This window comes from Fringilla coelebs, assembly GCF_963513975.1.
Source record: "Fringilla coelebs genome assembly, chromosome: 16".
Taxonomy (NCBI): Eukaryota; Metazoa; Chordata; class Aves; order Passeriformes; family Fringillidae; genus Fringilla; species Fringilla coelebs.
Window position 1 is genome coordinate 14936615 of NC_140042.1, and position 16905 is coordinate 14953519.

At 52.6% G+C, this 16905-nt stretch overlaps 1 protein-coding gene across 8 annotated transcripts in view; it reads left to right on the forward strand.

Annotated features, from left to right (window-relative positions):
- The first annotated feature begins 882 nt into the window (after positions 1-882).
- UBN1 (ubinuclein 1) overlaps positions 883-16905 on the forward strand; it is a 28019-nt gene continuing 11996 nt past the window's right edge. For 5 of the 8 annotated variants that reach the window (XM_084216886.1, XM_084216884.1, XM_084216888.1 and 2 more), the window contains exons 1-12: positions 883-953; positions 1417-1831; positions 3397-3483; positions 4369-4464; positions 4995-5129; positions 5560-5663; positions 6792-7221; positions 11121-11191; positions 13128-13257; positions 14450-14568; positions 15029-15151; positions 16000-16143. In XM_084216886.1, the coding sequence (XP_084073012.1) occupies positions 1592-1831; positions 3397-3483; positions 4369-4464; positions 4995-5129; positions 5560-5663; positions 6792-7221; positions 11121-11191; positions 13128-13257; positions 14450-14568; positions 15029-15151; positions 16000-16143 (1679 nt within the window). In that variant the 5' untranslated portion in view covers positions 883-953; positions 1417-1591. Of the gene's footprint in view, positions 954-982; positions 1098-1416; positions 1832-3396; positions 3484-4368; positions 4465-4994; positions 5130-5559; positions 5664-6791; positions 7222-11120; positions 11192-13127; positions 13258-14449; positions 14569-15028; positions 15152-15999; positions 16144-16905 lie in introns of those variants that run through there. The other 3 variants (XM_084216889.1, XM_084216891.1, XM_084216885.1) reach the window with 2 other exon arrangements.

Genomic DNA, 16905 nt, shown 5'->3' on the forward strand with positions numbered 1-16905 from the left:
GATGAAGCAGGACCTTCCCCCTGGGAGCCCACACTGGCTGTGACTGCTGCCTGCGTTGTCTCTCAGGGGGTTTTCAGCAACTCCCTAAATAACCTCCAGGATTTCAACAGACACTGAAATGGGACTGACAGGCGGGGAGGATGCAGCTTCTTCTTCCTTTAGTCTGCTTGAGAACTGGGACATTTATCACCTTCCACTCAACAGGGACTGTCCAGACTCCCCAAACCCTGAAAACCAATGGAGAGGTGGCCGGTGCCATCAGTGAGTGCCCTGGCGTGGATCCCATCGTGTCCCGTCCAGCCGGAGCGTCCTGAACAGGTTCAGGGACTGCTGGGAGTCTGTTATCGCCAGCCAAGGTCTTCCAGCGCAGTCCTGCAGCCTTATCCACGCGAGCCACTACAGACAGAGATAGATCAGATTACTCTGTTGCCCTTTATCGTTACACACATTCCCTACGCTGCATTTCATTCTTCGGAAGAAACTTCAGCTTGCTTAAGGGACACGAGGGGCAGGACGAACGCAGCTCCCTGGAGGCTTCACGCCACTGATTCTTATGAGGCGCCACCGAACGCTGCTGGGCGAGTGAAGCGGCCGCGGGCAGCCTCTCCGTGCGCTCCCCGCCGGCGCTCCGCCGCTCCCTCAGGGGCCGCCGCCATCTTCCCGCCCCTCCCGCCGCCGCGCGCGGGCCGCCGGGCCGGGGCGGTGCCGGCGCCGGGGATTGGCCCGCCGCGATCACGTGCGGAGGGGCAGCCGTCCGCGAGCCGTTCCCACGAGGTGTGGCCGCGGCGGCGGCCGCTGATTGGACGCTGTGCGAGGCGTGGTCGCTGGAGCCGTCGCTGATTGGCCGTGGCGCGCGCGGCCCGGCGCGAGGGCAGCACCGCCCACGTGACGCGGGCGCGGGGCCGGAGCGGGCCCGGAGCGGCGGCGGCGGCTGCGTCCCCGTCCCGCCGGCGGTGAGTGAGGGCGGGCCCGGCACCGGCACCGCGGCCTCGGCCGTCCCTCCGCCCCCGCTCCCTCCGGCGGAGCTGCCTCCCCGGGCCCCGCTCAGCCCTGGGCCCCGCTCGGCCCCCGCCGGGGCCGCTGTCCCAGAGACAGCGGTGAGCGGGCCTCCGTGCAGCGGGACATCGGGCGGCCGGAGCGCAGCCCCGGCCCGGGAGGTGCAGCCCCGGCCCGGGAGGTGCAGCCCAGCCCGGTGTTCGTGCCCAGGGCTCCTGGGCCGCGTCAGAGCGAGTGTGGCGGGCTCGTTTTGTTCCCCGGCAGCTGGATTTCCTTCAGCCCTTGCCCATGGAGCCGTGTGGTGTGAGAGAGAGCTGCAGTGGAACTGGAGGGATAGCGAGGAACTTCCAGTGCTGGAGGGAAGACTGGTGCAAGGCTTGACTTCTTTCTTTCTCTCCCTTTTCTCTCTAATGATTGCAGCAAGCGCTCGCAGCACGGCCCTTTGTCACTTCCCGGGAAAACTCCAAAAGCAAAGCACTTGTTCTGCTGCCACATCCTCAGTTACCCGCGCTGAACTCCAGCAGTGCAGCCCCACAGACCTTTCCTAATGCGATGGGAACGATGCCGTGAGGCCTGGTAAGGCTTGGCCATAGCCATGACAGAGCCCCACAGGGTGTCGTTCACCACTCTGCACGGGCCCCTGAGCAGCAGCTTCCTCAAGAGGTCTCGGAAGGACGAGGCAGAGCAGCCCCCGGAGGCGGAGCCGGCGGCCACGGCCGTGCGCATCACTCTGACCCTCTTCGAGCCCGACCACAAACGCTGCCCCGAGTTCTTCTACCCCGATCTCCTCAAGAGCTGTCGGGGGAAAGTTAAAGGGGGTTCTTCAGGTGACAAGGTGAGTGTCCCTGGGGGCCTGTGGGGATCTGTGCTGTAGCTGAAGGTCTCAAGGGCTGTCTCAGCACGGCTGTTGTGAGAGCTGGGTGTGTGTTTGCTGTGAGGTGCTGCTGACCCACAGGCTGGGGGTGCTTGTTGTCAGGCCATGCTGGGGCACTCCTTTGCCCTGGCTGGAGTTTGGGGTTGGGAAGGTGTTTTGCTGTGGCAGGTGTGGGATGTGATGCTCGTTCAGTTTGGAATGGCTGGATTTAAAGGGAGTTTTGGTAGCTAGGCAGCTGGCAGTGATAAGGAGCTGTTTTCCAAAGAGCACCAAAGGAGACATGAATGAAAAGTCCTGTAGCATCTGAAGTTTGAGTTAGGAGTGTTTGACTGTGAAAAGAAACTTACTGGATTCTGTTCCTTTTACTGTTTATCTTCAGGACTGTTAGCAGTCAGTTGATGTTTTATGCCATTTAATTTATGGGGGGTTTTTTGAGGGTTGTGAGAAGCAGAGACAGGTACAAAACTAGCTGGGAGAGCACCCAAACCACAGGGACACTCTCAGAATCCCAGCATAGTTTGGCTTGGAAACGGCCTTAAAGCTCATCCTATTCCACCTCCTGCCATTGCAGGGACAGCTCCCACTGTCCCAGGCTGCTCCATGCCCTGTCCAGCCTGGCCTTGGGCACTGCCAGGGATCCAGGGGCAGCCACAGCTGCTCTGGGCACCCTGTGCCAGGGCCTGCCCACCCTCACAGGGAACAATTCCTTATTCCCAATATCCCATCCAGCCCTGCCCTCTGGCAGTGGGAGCCATTCCCTGTGTCCTGTCCCTCCATCCCTTGTCCCCAGTCCCTCTCCAGCTCTCCTGGAGCCCCTTCAGGCCCTGGCAGGGGCTCTGAGGTGTCCCTGGAGCCTTCTCCTCTCCAGGTGAGCACCCCCAGCTCTGCCAGCCTGGCTCCAGAGCAGAGGGGCTCCAGCCCTTGGGGCACCTCCCTGGGCTCCCCTGGGCTCTCTCCAGCAGCTCCAGGTCCTGCTGCTGTTGGCCCCAGGGCTGGGGCAGCTCTGCAGGTGGGCTCTCACCTGAGGGGGCAGAATCCCCCCTGCTGCTGCCCACACTGGAGCCCAGCCCAGCCCAGGGATGTTCACGGTGCTCATGGCTGGGGCAGGTCCAGCTCTCACCCTCCAACAGCCCAAATCCTTCTCCAGGGCTGCTCTAAATCCCTTCATCTCCCAGTCTAGACTGATCCCACAGGTTCCAGGTGCAGCTCCAGCATTTGGCTTGGTTGAACCTCATGAGGTTCCCATGGTCCCAGCTCCCCAGCCTTGCCAGGTCCCTCTGGATGCCCTCCCATGCCTCAGGTGTGTCAACCACCCCACACAGCTGGGTGGCATCCCCAGGCATGCTGAGAGTGCCCTGATCCCCCTGTCCCTGTCACTGATGAAGATGTTGATCAGCACTGTCCTAAAGGCTGGCTTATCTGAGCTTCTGCCCAGCTGCTCCAGTCAGGATGGGTTTAATTCCTGCAGTTTTGGTGGCAGTGTATCAGGGTTGACTGTCATTGTTTTACCCCTTTTGTTTCTGCAGAAGAAAGACCAAGCTGATCCCTTCAATGATGAGGAAAAGGAAAGGCATAAAGTGGAGGCTCTTGCTAGGAAGTTTGAAGAAAAATATGTAAGTGTTTCTTTGTTACATTATGTTATTTTTTGGGCTGGGCAGTGCTGTTCAGGTCTCAGGCTTGGAATGCTCACTGGCTCTCAAGTTTCTGTTCTCCCCCAGTCCTTTATCCTGGCTGCCATGTGCTGGTTTTTATGTTCTTTTTCTGTCTCAGGCTGCAAAAATAGTTCAGATTGATTCTTAAATCAGATGAGTCTGATTAAAGCAAATTACATGAACTAAAGTGAGCAGCAAATCGCTTACTGTGATTGATAAAATTTACTTTTCCTTAAGCAAAAATGAATTCCTAGGCCTTGTTGCTGTGGCAGGATGGAATGTTCAGAGTCTCTGAGCATGGGGCTGTGATGAGCACATGCCCTCAGGACACTGCTGCATGGATCTCTCTTACCTGTTCCTTTCTGTTCTTCCTTTTGCCTTATTTCTGTGGCTGGCATTAAACCACACTGTGGTTTTTATACCCTTTGGCACTTTAGGGTGGCAAGTTGTGTGTTGTTCTGTGACACAGATTTGGCCCGTGGGTCACCCTGCCACACTCTGTGTGTGTTTGATGTCTGTTGCTCTGAGTCTGTACCTGCTGGAGCACTTAGGGAAGAGCAAGCCCTATGGAAGAGAGCCCTGGCAGGATTGTTGAAGGCATGCAGACCCAGTTCAGTGTGGAGTCTGGCTGGCAGTTTTTCCTTTGGCTGCACTGTTTTGTTTCTGTATGACAAGGCTTAAAACTGGATTTACCACACCCTGGGAGCACAGTGTGATAGGAGCCAGCCCTGCTTTGGTTCTGCTGTAGCTTTTGTGTCCTGGAGCCAGTGTTGCTGTCCTGTGTCAGGGTATCTCTGTGGTGCTGGGAAAGAAGAGTGATGGCAGTGTCCATGTTTCCTTGTTCAGGGGGGCAAGAGGCGCAGGAAGGACCGGATTCAGGATTTGATTGACATGGGCTACGGCTACGACGAGTCCGACTCCTTCATCGACAACTCGGAAGCTGTGAGTGCTGGGGCTGGGAGTGCCTGAAGGTGGCTGAGGGGAGGCTGAACCTGCTCTGGGAGTGAGCCACGAGGCTGCCAGGGCCAGGGAGTGAGAGCTCTGGGGCAGCTGCGTGGCAGGAGATGCTGGTAGGCATTCCAGTGTGTTCCTGGGGGAGCACAACCTCCTCAGTCTTGTGGCTGGGGACAGGACTTGAGGACATGGCTGGAGCTGAGTCAGGGAGCTTTAGCTAGGATATCAGGAAAAGATTCTTCCCCTCAGGGCATGGTCAGGCACTGGAACAGCTTTCTCAGAGCCACAGCACCAAGCCTGTCTGAGCTCCAGAGCATTTGGACAATGCTCTCAGGGATACACAGTTGGGATTGTTGGGGTGTCTGTGCAGGACCAGGAGCTGGACTCAGTCTGATGGGTCCCTTCCAACTCAGCATGTTTTGTGATTCCATGAATCCCTCTGCATCTTCCAAGCAGCTGAGCTATGGAATGAAGTAACCAGGTCCCAGTGGCAATGAAGTGTTCTCTGTTTTTTGCAGTATGATGAGCTGGTTCCTGCCTCTCTCACCACCAAGTACGGAGGGTTCTACATCAACTCAGGAACGCTGCAGTTCCGGCAGGCCTCTGAGTCTGAGGATGACTATGTCAAAGAGAAGAAGAAGAAGTGTCCCAAGGTCAGGAAGGCAGCTTTCTCAATTATTCCCTCTGTTACAGCTCAGAGCTGGCTGCATGAAAGTGTGTTAACATCCAGAGTGGGAGAGATTTGTGACTTGGTGTGGACAGAATAGGGATAGGCACTTGAAATCCCACTGTATCCTAAAATTTCTTAGTAAAATGAAGCATGTCTGGCATGGATAAGACTCTGGTGGGGTTACCTGGTTCCCAGAGCAGAGGTGGCAGCAGCTCCCTGTCCCCTGGAAGTCACAGCATTATGGGGGTGCTGTCAAATGCTGAAGGTGCCAGAACTGTGGCGAGGGATGTAGGGGGTTGGGTTAATGAGTCCTGTGTTTTCACATTCCTGGGAGAGGTCCCAAAGTGGCTCTGGGAGTGCTGGTAATGTTGGGGGAAACTCTTTGATTGTGACTCATTTTTAACCCTCTGCAGAAGCGGAAGTTGAAAGATGGGGGTGAAAAAATAAAGAAGAAGAAGAAGGATGATTCTTATGACAAGGAAAAGAAATCAAAGAAGTCCAAGTTTCCAAAAGCTGGGTAAGGAGGGGAGGAGGCAATTCTTGCTGCTCAGCCCCTTGTTTCAGGGCTCCAGGTGGCTGCAGTAGGAAGCTGCTGCAGTGTGGGGTGGCTTGAACACACATTGCAAAAACACACCAGCAGGAAAACCCCTGTTGCTTCCCAAGTGGGAAGGAAATTATCAGGGAAGGAGCACAGCTCCAGAGCAGCACTGTGTGAGCAAAGAAGGGCACAGCTGGCTGCAGGAGGGGTGTTTTTGGTGCTCTGTTTAGTGGGAACAGATCTGGAGAGGAGAGGGAAAGATGGCAACTGTTGGGATGAAGCTGTGGGAGGAAAGGCAGGTGGGAAGGGCTCGGGGCTGGCAGTGTGGGGCTGGCAGGGAGGGAGAGGTTACAAGGCAGGCTGTGTTACTGCTCTCTCTGGGCAGTCCTTTGTACTCCTGCCCAAAGTATTTCTTGGATGAGTGCTCAGCTCTTTTATAGCTTTTGGGCTGTAAAATGGAATGAGTTTTCTTTTTGTTCTGAGTCATCTTGTGCTGTAGCTCTGTCCATGCTTCTGTCTGCCTGGCCTGTCTCTTTCAGTATCTATATCTGTTGCTTTTCATTAATTCCCTGTATTTCCCTCCTCAGTTTTTTCCTTCTTCCTTTAACTATTCTTTGTAATTTATTTTTTCCTGCATGGATCTGCTTTTGGGCAGCAGCAGCCCATGTGTCTGACGTGGTATCATCAGTGTGTGATTCCTTCAAAGTGAGCAAGGGAAGGAATTTGCTCTCCTGGTTTTAACACAACAGAAGGCTTCACACTAACTCTGTCCTGTCTCAGTTACTGTACAAATTGTGCATTTCCCAACCTTCCTTGCTGAAATAACAATAATTTCATGTAGCTAAATGAAAGCAGAGCTCTGTGGAGGTGGTTTAGGCCCCAACACCTCTCTGCAGTGACTCAGGACAGCCTTCTCTGAACCGAGATGAACATCCAGAAAAAGCCCTGAGACTTTTAGAAGCTGTGAAATACTTTTCCTGCTGTAATTGGTTAAGGAGCTAAGACTTCCCAGGGAATTGTGCCTGAAGTGAACTGGGGGAGAAGGGACGCTGTCTGCTCCTTGATCTTGTGTTCAATTCCCTTCTCCCCTCTACCCTTTGTTTGCAGCTTCACAGCATTAAATGCAAGTAAGGAGAAGAAGAAGAAGAAATACTCTGGAGCTCTCAGTGTCAAGGAGATGCTGAAGAAGTTCCAGAAGGAGAAGGATGCTCAGAAGAAAAAAGACGAAGAGCAGAAAGTGGTGACCCCTTCCCCAGCAGACCCTGCAGCCCCAAGGGAGGCAGAGGCCATGGCTGACCCTCTGCTGTCCCTCTTTGGCCACGCCAGTGACAGTGACCTGCTCCAGGCAGCCTCAGCCATGGACTCCCTGAGCGAGCTGGACCTGGAGCGGCTCCTCAGCGAGTCCCCCGAGGGCAGCCCCTGCCCCGAGGTGGAGGATGGCAGCGACCCTGCCCTGGAGCAGGAGTTCAAGCAGCCACCATCCCTCCCAGAAGGGCTGCCTGCCCCCCTGGAGAAAAGGATCAAGGAACTGGCTCAGGTACAGCAGCTCCTGGGGGCAGTGGGGCTGGCAGGGGACACAGCTCTGCTGGCTGTGTGTGTGTGACAGGAGGGGCACAGCTCTGCTGGGAGTGTGTGTGTGACAGGAGGGACACAGCTCTGCTGGGAGTGTGTGACAGGAGGGGCACAGCTCTGCTGGCTGTGTGTGTGTGACAGGAGGGGCACAGCTCTGCTGGCTGTGTGTGTGTGACAGGAGGGGCACAGCTCTGCTGGCTGTGTGTGTGTGACAGGAGGGGCACAGCTCTGCTGGCTGTGTGTGTGTGACAGGAGGGGCACAGCTCTGCTGGCTGTGTGTGTGTGACAGGAGGGGCACAGCTCTGCTGGCTGTGTGTGTGTGACAGGAGGGGCACAGCTCTGCTGGCTGTGTGTGACAGGAGGCTGTGTGTGACAGGAGGGACACAGCTCTGTGCTGGCTGTGTGGCAGCACTCAGGGACAGAGCACATTCCAGTGGGGGAGTTTCTCAGATCCACTGGGATCACACCTTTGTGCCATTCAGTTTCCTCTAAGTGATTTTCTCCAAGGTCCAGATGTCAAGTGATGTCCAAGTGCTGGATCTTGTCAGGACACTTGAGATCACACCTGACCAGGATTCCTTCTTTACCCCTCTTATAAAAGTGTGGTCCTGATGCAAGCAGTAATTTCCAGAGTCAGTTTGACATGAATGGACTGAACTGTGAATTACTGAGCCTGGAGGGCTGCTTTGGGCTGGCATAGAGGTAATTTTCTCCTCAGTGGCTGTTTTGGGGCAGTTTTGAATTTTGCTGTTAAGAGAGCTGATAACCCAGGGATGTTTTGCTGTTGAGCAGGGAGTGCTCACCCAGTGCCAAGGCCTTTGCTGCTCCCATCCCACACTGCCAGTGAGGGGTCTGGGGGGCAGGAGGAGCTGATCCCAACAGGGATATCCCAGGAGAGGGGATCATGATCAGCATATAAAACTGGGGGAAAGGAAGAGGGGGATGTTTGGAGTGATGGCATTTGTTTTCCCACATGATACATGTGATGGAGCCCTGCTGTCCTGAGGATGGCTCAACACCTTCCTGCCCATGGGGAGTGGGGAAAGAATTCCTTGTTTTGCTTTCCCTGTTATGCTGCCTTGTCTCAGCCCATGGGTTTTCTCACTTTCACCTCTGTGATTTCCTGCCCCATCCCACCTGGGTGAGGGAGCAGCAGCTGTGTGGGGCTGAGTTGCAGGCTGGGGTTAAACCATTACAAGGACAAATGCCACCATAATATTTTTAATGTGCTGTGCTGGTCAGGACACTGAAGGGGAGCTGTGTGTGTAAAATAAGAGGGTGCAGCTGGAAAGCATTGCCACAGTTCTGCACTGGGAGAAGGCCTGGAAAGCCCTCTAGATGGGGCTTGAGGATTTGCTAGAACCATTTCCATGTCACAGGCAGATCCTTTGCTTCATGAAGCTTGGGTACCACTGGAGCTGCACTAATTTGACAATTTGAGTCCTTCAGCCATTTTAACATCTGGTTGTTGGGGTCCCATTTAGAGAGTAATGGATTCTTTGCTTCTTTTCTGTCAAGGTCAGGATTAAATCATGAGACAGTATTTCTTGTTGGGACTCAGATGTTTATTAGCTCTTATCCATGTCACAGTCTCACAAACTGTGAGTTCTACAGTACTTTGCTCTAACAAGGTAGAAAATGGCAACATATCTCTCTCTACAAGGCCTTTTAAGGCTAAACTGTCCAATTAAGAAATGACACCTAAATTATTTTTACTTTTTACCCAGTAACCAACCACCTGTGGCCCGCAATGTGGAGTTTTTTATCCAATTACACAAAACCACCCAAAGCCATGGAGAAGAAGGTGAAGAAGGAGGACCAGCCTCCACCCTAAAACCTTCATCTTGCTTTATATCTATTACTGTATTCTAAACCCTTGAACTCTGAGTTTCCCACCCTGTGATATCACATACTTCTATTCAAACTCCACAATCCCATTTCTGGCATTCCATTCTGGAAGCTTCTCCATGGCCTCAGGTCAATGCAGTGTTCTCTTGGGGGTCAGTGCCTGGCAGCACAGAAAGTCTGACATTCTCAGTGACCAGGGTTCCAACAAGGGAGTGGAATATATTAATGTCTAGAAGGATGATTTTATGTCTTTTCCCCAGTAGCTCCTCCTGCAGCTGGGCTCCTGGGGGACTCACCTATCTTCTCCACAGTGTGGTGTGCTTTGGGAAGCTCCAGTCTGTTTTGAAAAAGGAAAATACTGGGTGCTGCTCAGGGATCCCTTCAAAGTGTGCTTTCAGCCTTGTGGTGTGAGGGCTGTCACCATCAGCCTGTCAACAGTGCTGGGAGGTTTTGTTCCTGCTGCTGGTGTGGTTTTAAACACTGATTTTAAGTCATAAACATGCCCTTGGAGCTCTGTGGTGGTTCTGCCTCCTGGGGCACTTCAGTTTAGAGCAGCTCTTACTGAAGTGGGAGATGCTGAGTAACTCCTGTCACTGAAGATAAGCTGCTCTTAGAGAACTGTTCTGCTGAGCTGTGCACTGGGGGTGAGCAGATGGGAGGGGAGGAGGAACTGCAGCAAGTATTGCCACAGCTGATAAAAATAATGGGCTCTTGGTGGAAGTTTCTGTTTCAGAAAGCACCAAAACAGCTGTTTGTGACTCTATCTGAGTTAAAGGAGGATATTTTGGAAGTTCCATGGTATCAGGTTAATTGTTATGGTGTTGTGAAGCAGTTTAATAGCGGAGTCCACACTGATTTTGCTGCTTAGATTTTCCTGCTGCTGTGTCTCTTGTTGCTGGATTGTGGAAGTTAAGAAAAGAAAGAAACTGAAACCTGTGGGTCATTAGGGCTGTGGGACATGAGCTCAGGTGGCAATGAAGAGGTGCTCTCCCTCTGCCTGAGAGCCAAGGCTCTTCATCCCAGAGGTGGGAGCATCTTCTGAGTTAAATGGAGCCTCCAGGCATTTCCTCTTCTACTTGAACTGCTTTGACTTTAACCCTCTCCTTCCTAAATAATTTTCCTGTTGAGGATTCTCCTTAGCATTGAGTCTTCTCCTTTGACATCACCTGCTGCTGGCAGGGAGGAATGTTCACCCTCTGGGGATAAATTAATTGCTTGCCTGCCTCAACTTTGGAGTGGTAAATCATGGGATTTCAAAATCCTCTCCTGGTCTGCTTCCCTGTGCAAGGAATCACTAACTCATGGTGGTGCCTTGTGCCAAATCCCAGTTTTGTTTATATCCCCACTCAGAAAAAACTGAAAGCTCTTGGCAATTTGCTACTATCTCATTCATCTCTTGGAATTATTTTCCTGCTGGACATATTTTTCATGGGTGTGATGTTTTTGGGCAGCACTTTGTGAGCTGCAGTCATAGCTCTGGAAGCTTCCTGAACTGGACTTTTTTTTTGCTTCCATGGTGTTGGCTGGGAGTAACACATCCCCTGTGGCTGTGACTCTTCTCTGTTGGAGTCTTGGCTTAGTTTCCAGATGGATCTAGAAAACCTGCTAAGTCTCCTCAACCTTCCTTAGATGTGATTTATTTGAGCTTTCCTGGTCCAGGGATGAGCTCTGTGCTCATATTCCTCCATCTACTGAGAAGTTAAAGCCATGCCCTGAAGCTGTTGTTGTCCCCATGGCAAGTTTGGCAGAGAAGTCACCTCCTTTGTCTCAGGAAACAGAGGACTCTTCACTCCAGAGTGGTAACCCCAGTGCATCTGGAGAGGATGGGAAGGTCAGGTGTTAACAGGACAGGCAGGGATGGACTTGAGCTGGGGAGGTTCTCACTTCTGCTGTGACAGAGTTTGTGTAATAAAGCTGTGCCTTGTTTTACAGTAGTTCTGTGGTGGTTTTGAAGACACCTGGTTGCTTGTGCCAGCTGTGAAGTGCTGATGATTTGTGTTATTTCCTGACTTCCAGGCTGCCAGAGCTGCTGAGGGAGAAGGCAAGCAGAGATTCTTCACTCAGGACATCAACAACATCATACTGGAGTAAGTGCTGCCAGCAGAGAGGTGTGGGAAAGGAGAGCATTAGGCAGAGCATTTTTGGTAAATTCAGGAGCAGGTTCAGCAGGAATTGTGGGGTTGTCTTTGTACAGGTCTTCCAGGCAGAACATGCCCAGAATAACATGAAAGTCTCCTATAAATGGCTTTCAATTGAAATATGATGAGCTAGGAGAGTGTTGGAGGGAATGTATCCAGGCCTCCTGTTCTCAAGATGCTGCCTGACATTTATGGGCCTAAATTTGGTCACCTGACCTGTGAGTTTAGCTTGATGCAAGACCAGTAAATCTCTCCCTGTGAGAGATGTCAGGTATGTTTTTGCTGCTTAACTTACATGCTGTGTAGAATTGTTTGTAACTGGGATAAGGCTGCTGTGTTCACTGGTTCTCTGGGAAAACTGGAGGAATTCCATTCCTGCTCTGTGTTTTGAGGCCCCAAATTACAGAGTGCCAGTGTTGCTCGGGCAGCTGCAGATAATGGCTTCATTCTTCTGCCAGAGCCTGGGGAGGGCAGATGAATGCACAGGGGTTTGTGATCAGTGCAATAATACTGGCACCCAGGCTTTAATTTCATTAAGGTTTATCCAGGCAATTGCTGGGAACTGCCAAGGGGAGTTTGGGACTCTGTTTCCCTCTCATTTCCAGAGCTGATTACCACCTTGCAGCATTCCAGAGCTGGCTGCACAAGCAGTCCTTGCCTGGTGGCAAACTGATCACTTCAGCCTCATTCAGAGGAGATTTAGACAGATTTGTACAATTTTGCTGCACAATTTGGATGAGGGGAATCCCAGACATGAGTATAGACTGAGAACTCACTGGGTGCAGCCCTGGGAGAAGAACTTGGGGGGTTGGTGGGTGAGAGGCTGGACATGCTCCCCCCTCTGTGCACCCAGAACCCCCCCTGGGCTGGGCTGAGCCCCAGTGTGGGCAGCAGCAGGGGGGATTCTGCCCCCTCAGGTGAGACCCCACCTGCAGAGCTGCCCCAGCCCTGGGGCCAACAGCAGCAGGACCTGGAGCTGCTGGAGAGAGCCCAGGGAGATGCCCCAAGGGCTGGAGCCCCTCTGCTCTGGAGCCAGGCTGGCAGAGCTGGGGGGCCTCACCAGGAGAGGAGAAGGCTCCAGGGACACCTCAGAGCCCCTTGCAGGGCCTGAAGGGGCTCCAGGAGAGCTGGAGAGGGACTGGGGACAAGGGATGGAGGGACAGGACACAGGGAATGGCTCCCACTGCCAGAGGGCAGGGCTGGATGGGATATTGGGCAGGAATTCTTCCCTGGGAGGGTGGGCAGGCCCTGGCACAGGGTGCCCAGAGCAGCTGTGGCTGCCCCTGGATCCCTGGCAGTGCCCAAGGCCAGGCTGGGCAGGGCTTAGAGCAGCCTGGGACAGTGGGAGGTGTCCCTGCCCATGGCAGGGGATAGGATGGGATGAGCTTTAAGGTCCCTTTCAATTCAAAGCATTCTGTAACTTCAGTGATGGTGATGATGAATCACTTGGCATTTTTTACACTTTCTGACACTGAGAGGTGGCTTTAAAAGCCAGGCTTCTAATTTCTGTTTAATTGTGTAGATGGGTTTGGCACATGCTGATCTCTCTCATCTACTCACTTGGAAGTTGAAACCCAAGGGCTGAAGTTTGATTTTGTGTTGTCCTGAATTCCACTGCCACAGCACCTGACATGACCAGTGTGCACTTCTCATTTCATTGTCTGACCCTCCTGCCTGCAGCTGCCAGGGAGAGCAGATGAGACTGCTGCCTTCCCCCTGTTCCTTCTCCAGCTGCTCCCAGAGCAGATTCAAAGCACAGCTTGGGATCAAACTATTGATCCTAGAGAGCCTTCACACAGTTTACCTTGTCCTCTGTCCCTCTGTCCCTGCCTCCCAGTCCCCTCAGGGCTGCTGGCAGTCCTGCTCAGGCTGTGTTTGTCCCCAGCATCGAGCTGCAGACGCGGGAGCTCAGCAGCCAGGTGCGCTCGGGGGTCTACGCCCACCTGGCCGCCTTCTTCCCCTGCAGCAAGGACACGCTGCTGAAGCGAGCCCGCAGGCTCTACCTCTACGAGCAGGTGAGGGCAGGTGGCCACCAGGCCTGGGGGGTGGTGGCCCTGCTGGGGGGGGTGTGTAGCCTGGGGGGTGGTGGCCCTGCTGGGCACAGTGTGGCTGTTGCTGCCCCCAAAGCGCTGTGTCCTCCGTGGGGCACGGCACGGTGGCTGAGATGGGGGTTGGAGCTGGCTGGATTTTGGTGTCCCAGCCATGGGAGCATTTTGGGGTGTTCTGTGTGGCAGCAGCTCTCTGGCCACAGAGAGAAACAGACAGCTTTCCTCTCGGAGTCTCCGTGGTCGAGATGACCCCAAGGTGTTAGAAAGTCTCTTTTTCCCAGCCCCAGGATTGAAGGAGGAGTCAGGATTCTTTGGCTGTGTTTTTCAGGGTTGTTTATTCTCTCTTATCTCTGATATTTTTTTTCTCACCTGCTGAGGTATTTCCAGCAGGTTGGTTGGTGGCACACTGACTGCCCCAGAGGTGGTGCAGTTTTTATACTAAAAACTACCTGTACATTATTTACAATAATTTTCCAATACCTATCACCTATGTTAGTGTGTTTCTACTCTAAACCAAACCAAAAGTGACACCATCACCCAGAAGATGGAGGCTAAGAAGAAGAAAGAAGAAGGACAAGGCATGCCCAAATCCCTCCATCTTGGCTTCTGAACCCCCATTCTAAAAGCCTCAAAATTTTACTTTTTCACCCTGTGACAAACTATCATTGTACTTAAACTCTTGTGACTTGTAAATCTTCACATAAAGTTGGTAATTTTCTCCATGGGTTAAAATCAAAGCCACAGTTGTCTTTGGCTTTATGCCAAGGTCTCTGAGCCCCCTCCCAGGGGATTGAGCCATCCAAGGCAGCCAGAGGGATGTCCTGGGTTCTGACACTTTCCCAGGCATCATTCTGGGAAAAACCTGTGAGAAGATCAGAGAAAAGAATGGGAAACAATTCTTATCTTCACTTGCTGCACCTGCTATTGTGAACATGTGGAATGTGTTATGGAGATTAGTTTACCAAAGGGTGGTTTCTTAATTAACTAATGGTGACAGTGTTTTAATTAAAGAACTAATCAATTCCACCTGTAGTGAACTAAAGTATAGAAGTATAGGTTTCTTATACAGATTATTGCTCAGCCTCTGTAAATCCATGGAGCCTGTGTGAGTTATCAGCCAGTCCTGGCTGTTGTGCTGACAGCTCTGTGCTCGCTGCAGGGTGGGCGCCTGAAGGAGCCTCTGCAGAAGCTGAAGGAAGCCATTGGAAGGGCCATGCCAGAGCAGGTGGCCAAGTACCAGGAGGAATGCCAAGCTCATACTCAGGCCAAGTTTGCCAAGTAAGCTCCTTGTTTGCTCATTCTCCCTCTGTGGCTTTTCCCAGCAGGCTCCCTGTGGGCCTGGAGGCTGCTCTCCTGAAGTTTGGCACCTCTTTTTGTTCCCTGGGTTACATTTGCTGATGGGCATTGATTGGCCTGGCTGAGCTGTGTGTGTTCTTGGTGCTGTCTGTGCCACGCCAGCTACAGCAGCACTGATGGGACCAGAGCTTGGCTGAAGGGTTTTGCATGTGCAGGCATGTCCTAGGAACATAGCAGCCTGGGAACAGTCAGGCTGGATTGATCCCATCATCTCTATTACAAAATATTGGGAGATTTCTTAACCTTCAGCCCATAGCTCAGCTTGCACCCTAAGCCAGAGATTGCTGATACTGACACCTCTGTCCAGTGCTGTTCAGAGATACTTAATCCTCCCCTTGAACCTGCAGGATGATCACTTCCACATTTTCTGTCTTCATTTTAGGATGCTGGAAGAGGAAAAAGACAAAGAACAGCGAGTTTGTTCTGATGATGATGAGGATGAAGAAAAGGGAGGGAAGCGTGTCGCAGGCCCGCGGAAGAAATTCCAGTGGAATGATGAAATCAGGTTTGAATAACTCAGATATGAAGCAAATTCATCACCTGTCTTACTCTTTGCAGTTGGCAGTGAAGCATTTTGGTGTCTGTGTTTTGTTTACAAAGCAGTGCTGATCACCTGTAGGAGCAGTCAGCTTGGAGGTTCGTGGCACGTGGTGCTGGTTGTGGAAGCCATTACTGCATTTACTGCATCTCTGAAGCTGATTGCAGGCCCAGGCTAACCCTGAGAGAAGTGCTGAGAGCCTCTGTGCAGACTCCAAAAGAGAGAGTCAGATCTTTGGGAACAGAAGGGATTCAGCTGAATTGCTGACATCCTACAGCCCAGACTCTTGACATGCCCAGGTTCTGGTTGTGGAAGCAGTTGAAGCTGTTGGGTTCTGCTGCCCCTGGCACTCGGGGGGCTGACAGAGAAGGGAGTGCTGAGGATAGGGGAGAGTGACAAAGGGTAAAAGGAAAATCAGTCCTGCTGTCTTCTTATTCTGGAACAAATCAGTTTGTGCTGCTGATCCATGTAGGACATAGCCAGCTGTGCTTCCTGCCTTCTCCTTGCAGAGAGGTTCAGTTCTGTGGTTGTGACTGGTGCCTGTGGCTCTGGCACTGGTTTGCTGCCTCAGCTGCTTCAGGAGATTACACTGGGAAGGGGTAACAAGACTTTTCTCCCTGGTGCATCCATGTGTGTGCACACACAGAGCAAGGACTGTGCCTTTCCCTTCTCCTTTCCTGAGGAAGCAGTGCAGGCTTGTATTAGCAAGAGCCAGGTGTGTCTTGGTGTATTTATCCAGCCTGGATAAAGAGAATGATCTCCAAGTGGGAAAGGTCAATCTGCATAACTGTATGTGAAATCTTCCTGTTCCTCAGGGAGCTGCTTTGCCACTTGGTGAAGATTAAATTGGATGGTTATGACCTTGACAAGAATAAGGCTCAGTCTCTAGAGGATTATGTGAAGACCTTCCTAGAAGGAGAGGTGAAGCCCCTTTGGCCAAAAGGCTGGATGCAGGCCAGGTGAGCAAGAATCAAGGGATTTCTTGTCCCAAGGGACCTGGGAAGGTCATTAGTCCTACCCTTGCTCAGGGAATGGCTGGCTTCAGAGTTAGATCAGAGTGCTCAGGGCTTTGGCATGTGGAATTTTGGAAATTCCCAAGGATGGAGATTACCACAGCATCTCTGGGCTCCTGTTCTGGGACTTGATCACTCTTCATGAGGTCTTTTCTCCTTGTTTCCTACAAGAAATTCCCCTTGCTGCACTGAACTGAATATTCCCTGCTTTTGTTTTTTACTGTGCACCTTTGAGAAAGGTCTGACTCCATCCTGTTCCTGTCCCCACCACTCTTTAGGTAGTGGAAAACTGCCATTAGACTCCTCCTGGGGCTTCTCTTTTTCCAGGCTGAGCAAACCCAATTCCCTCCACCTCTCCTTGGCTGTCGTGTGTCCCTTTCCTTGGGATGCCTCCAGTTTGCTGGCATCTCTCTTGGAGTGTAGGGACCCTGAAACTGGATCTGTGTCCAGATGTGTCCTCCCAGGTGCTGAGCAGGGGATGGTTTGCTCTTTCTGCAGCAGTGGCTTCCCTTCCCTTGCCCCCCAGGAGCCCCAGGCCCTTTCCTGCAGGGCTGCTGCCCAGGGTTGTTCCATCCCAGCTGCAGGACTTGGTGCTGGATTTCACTGAGCTTCATAAGGTTTGTGTTGTTGGTCCCTTTCTCCAGCCTGGGAAGGGCCCTGTGAATGGCAGCCCTGCCCTCCACCCTATTCTCCCCCTGCCTCTGTCCC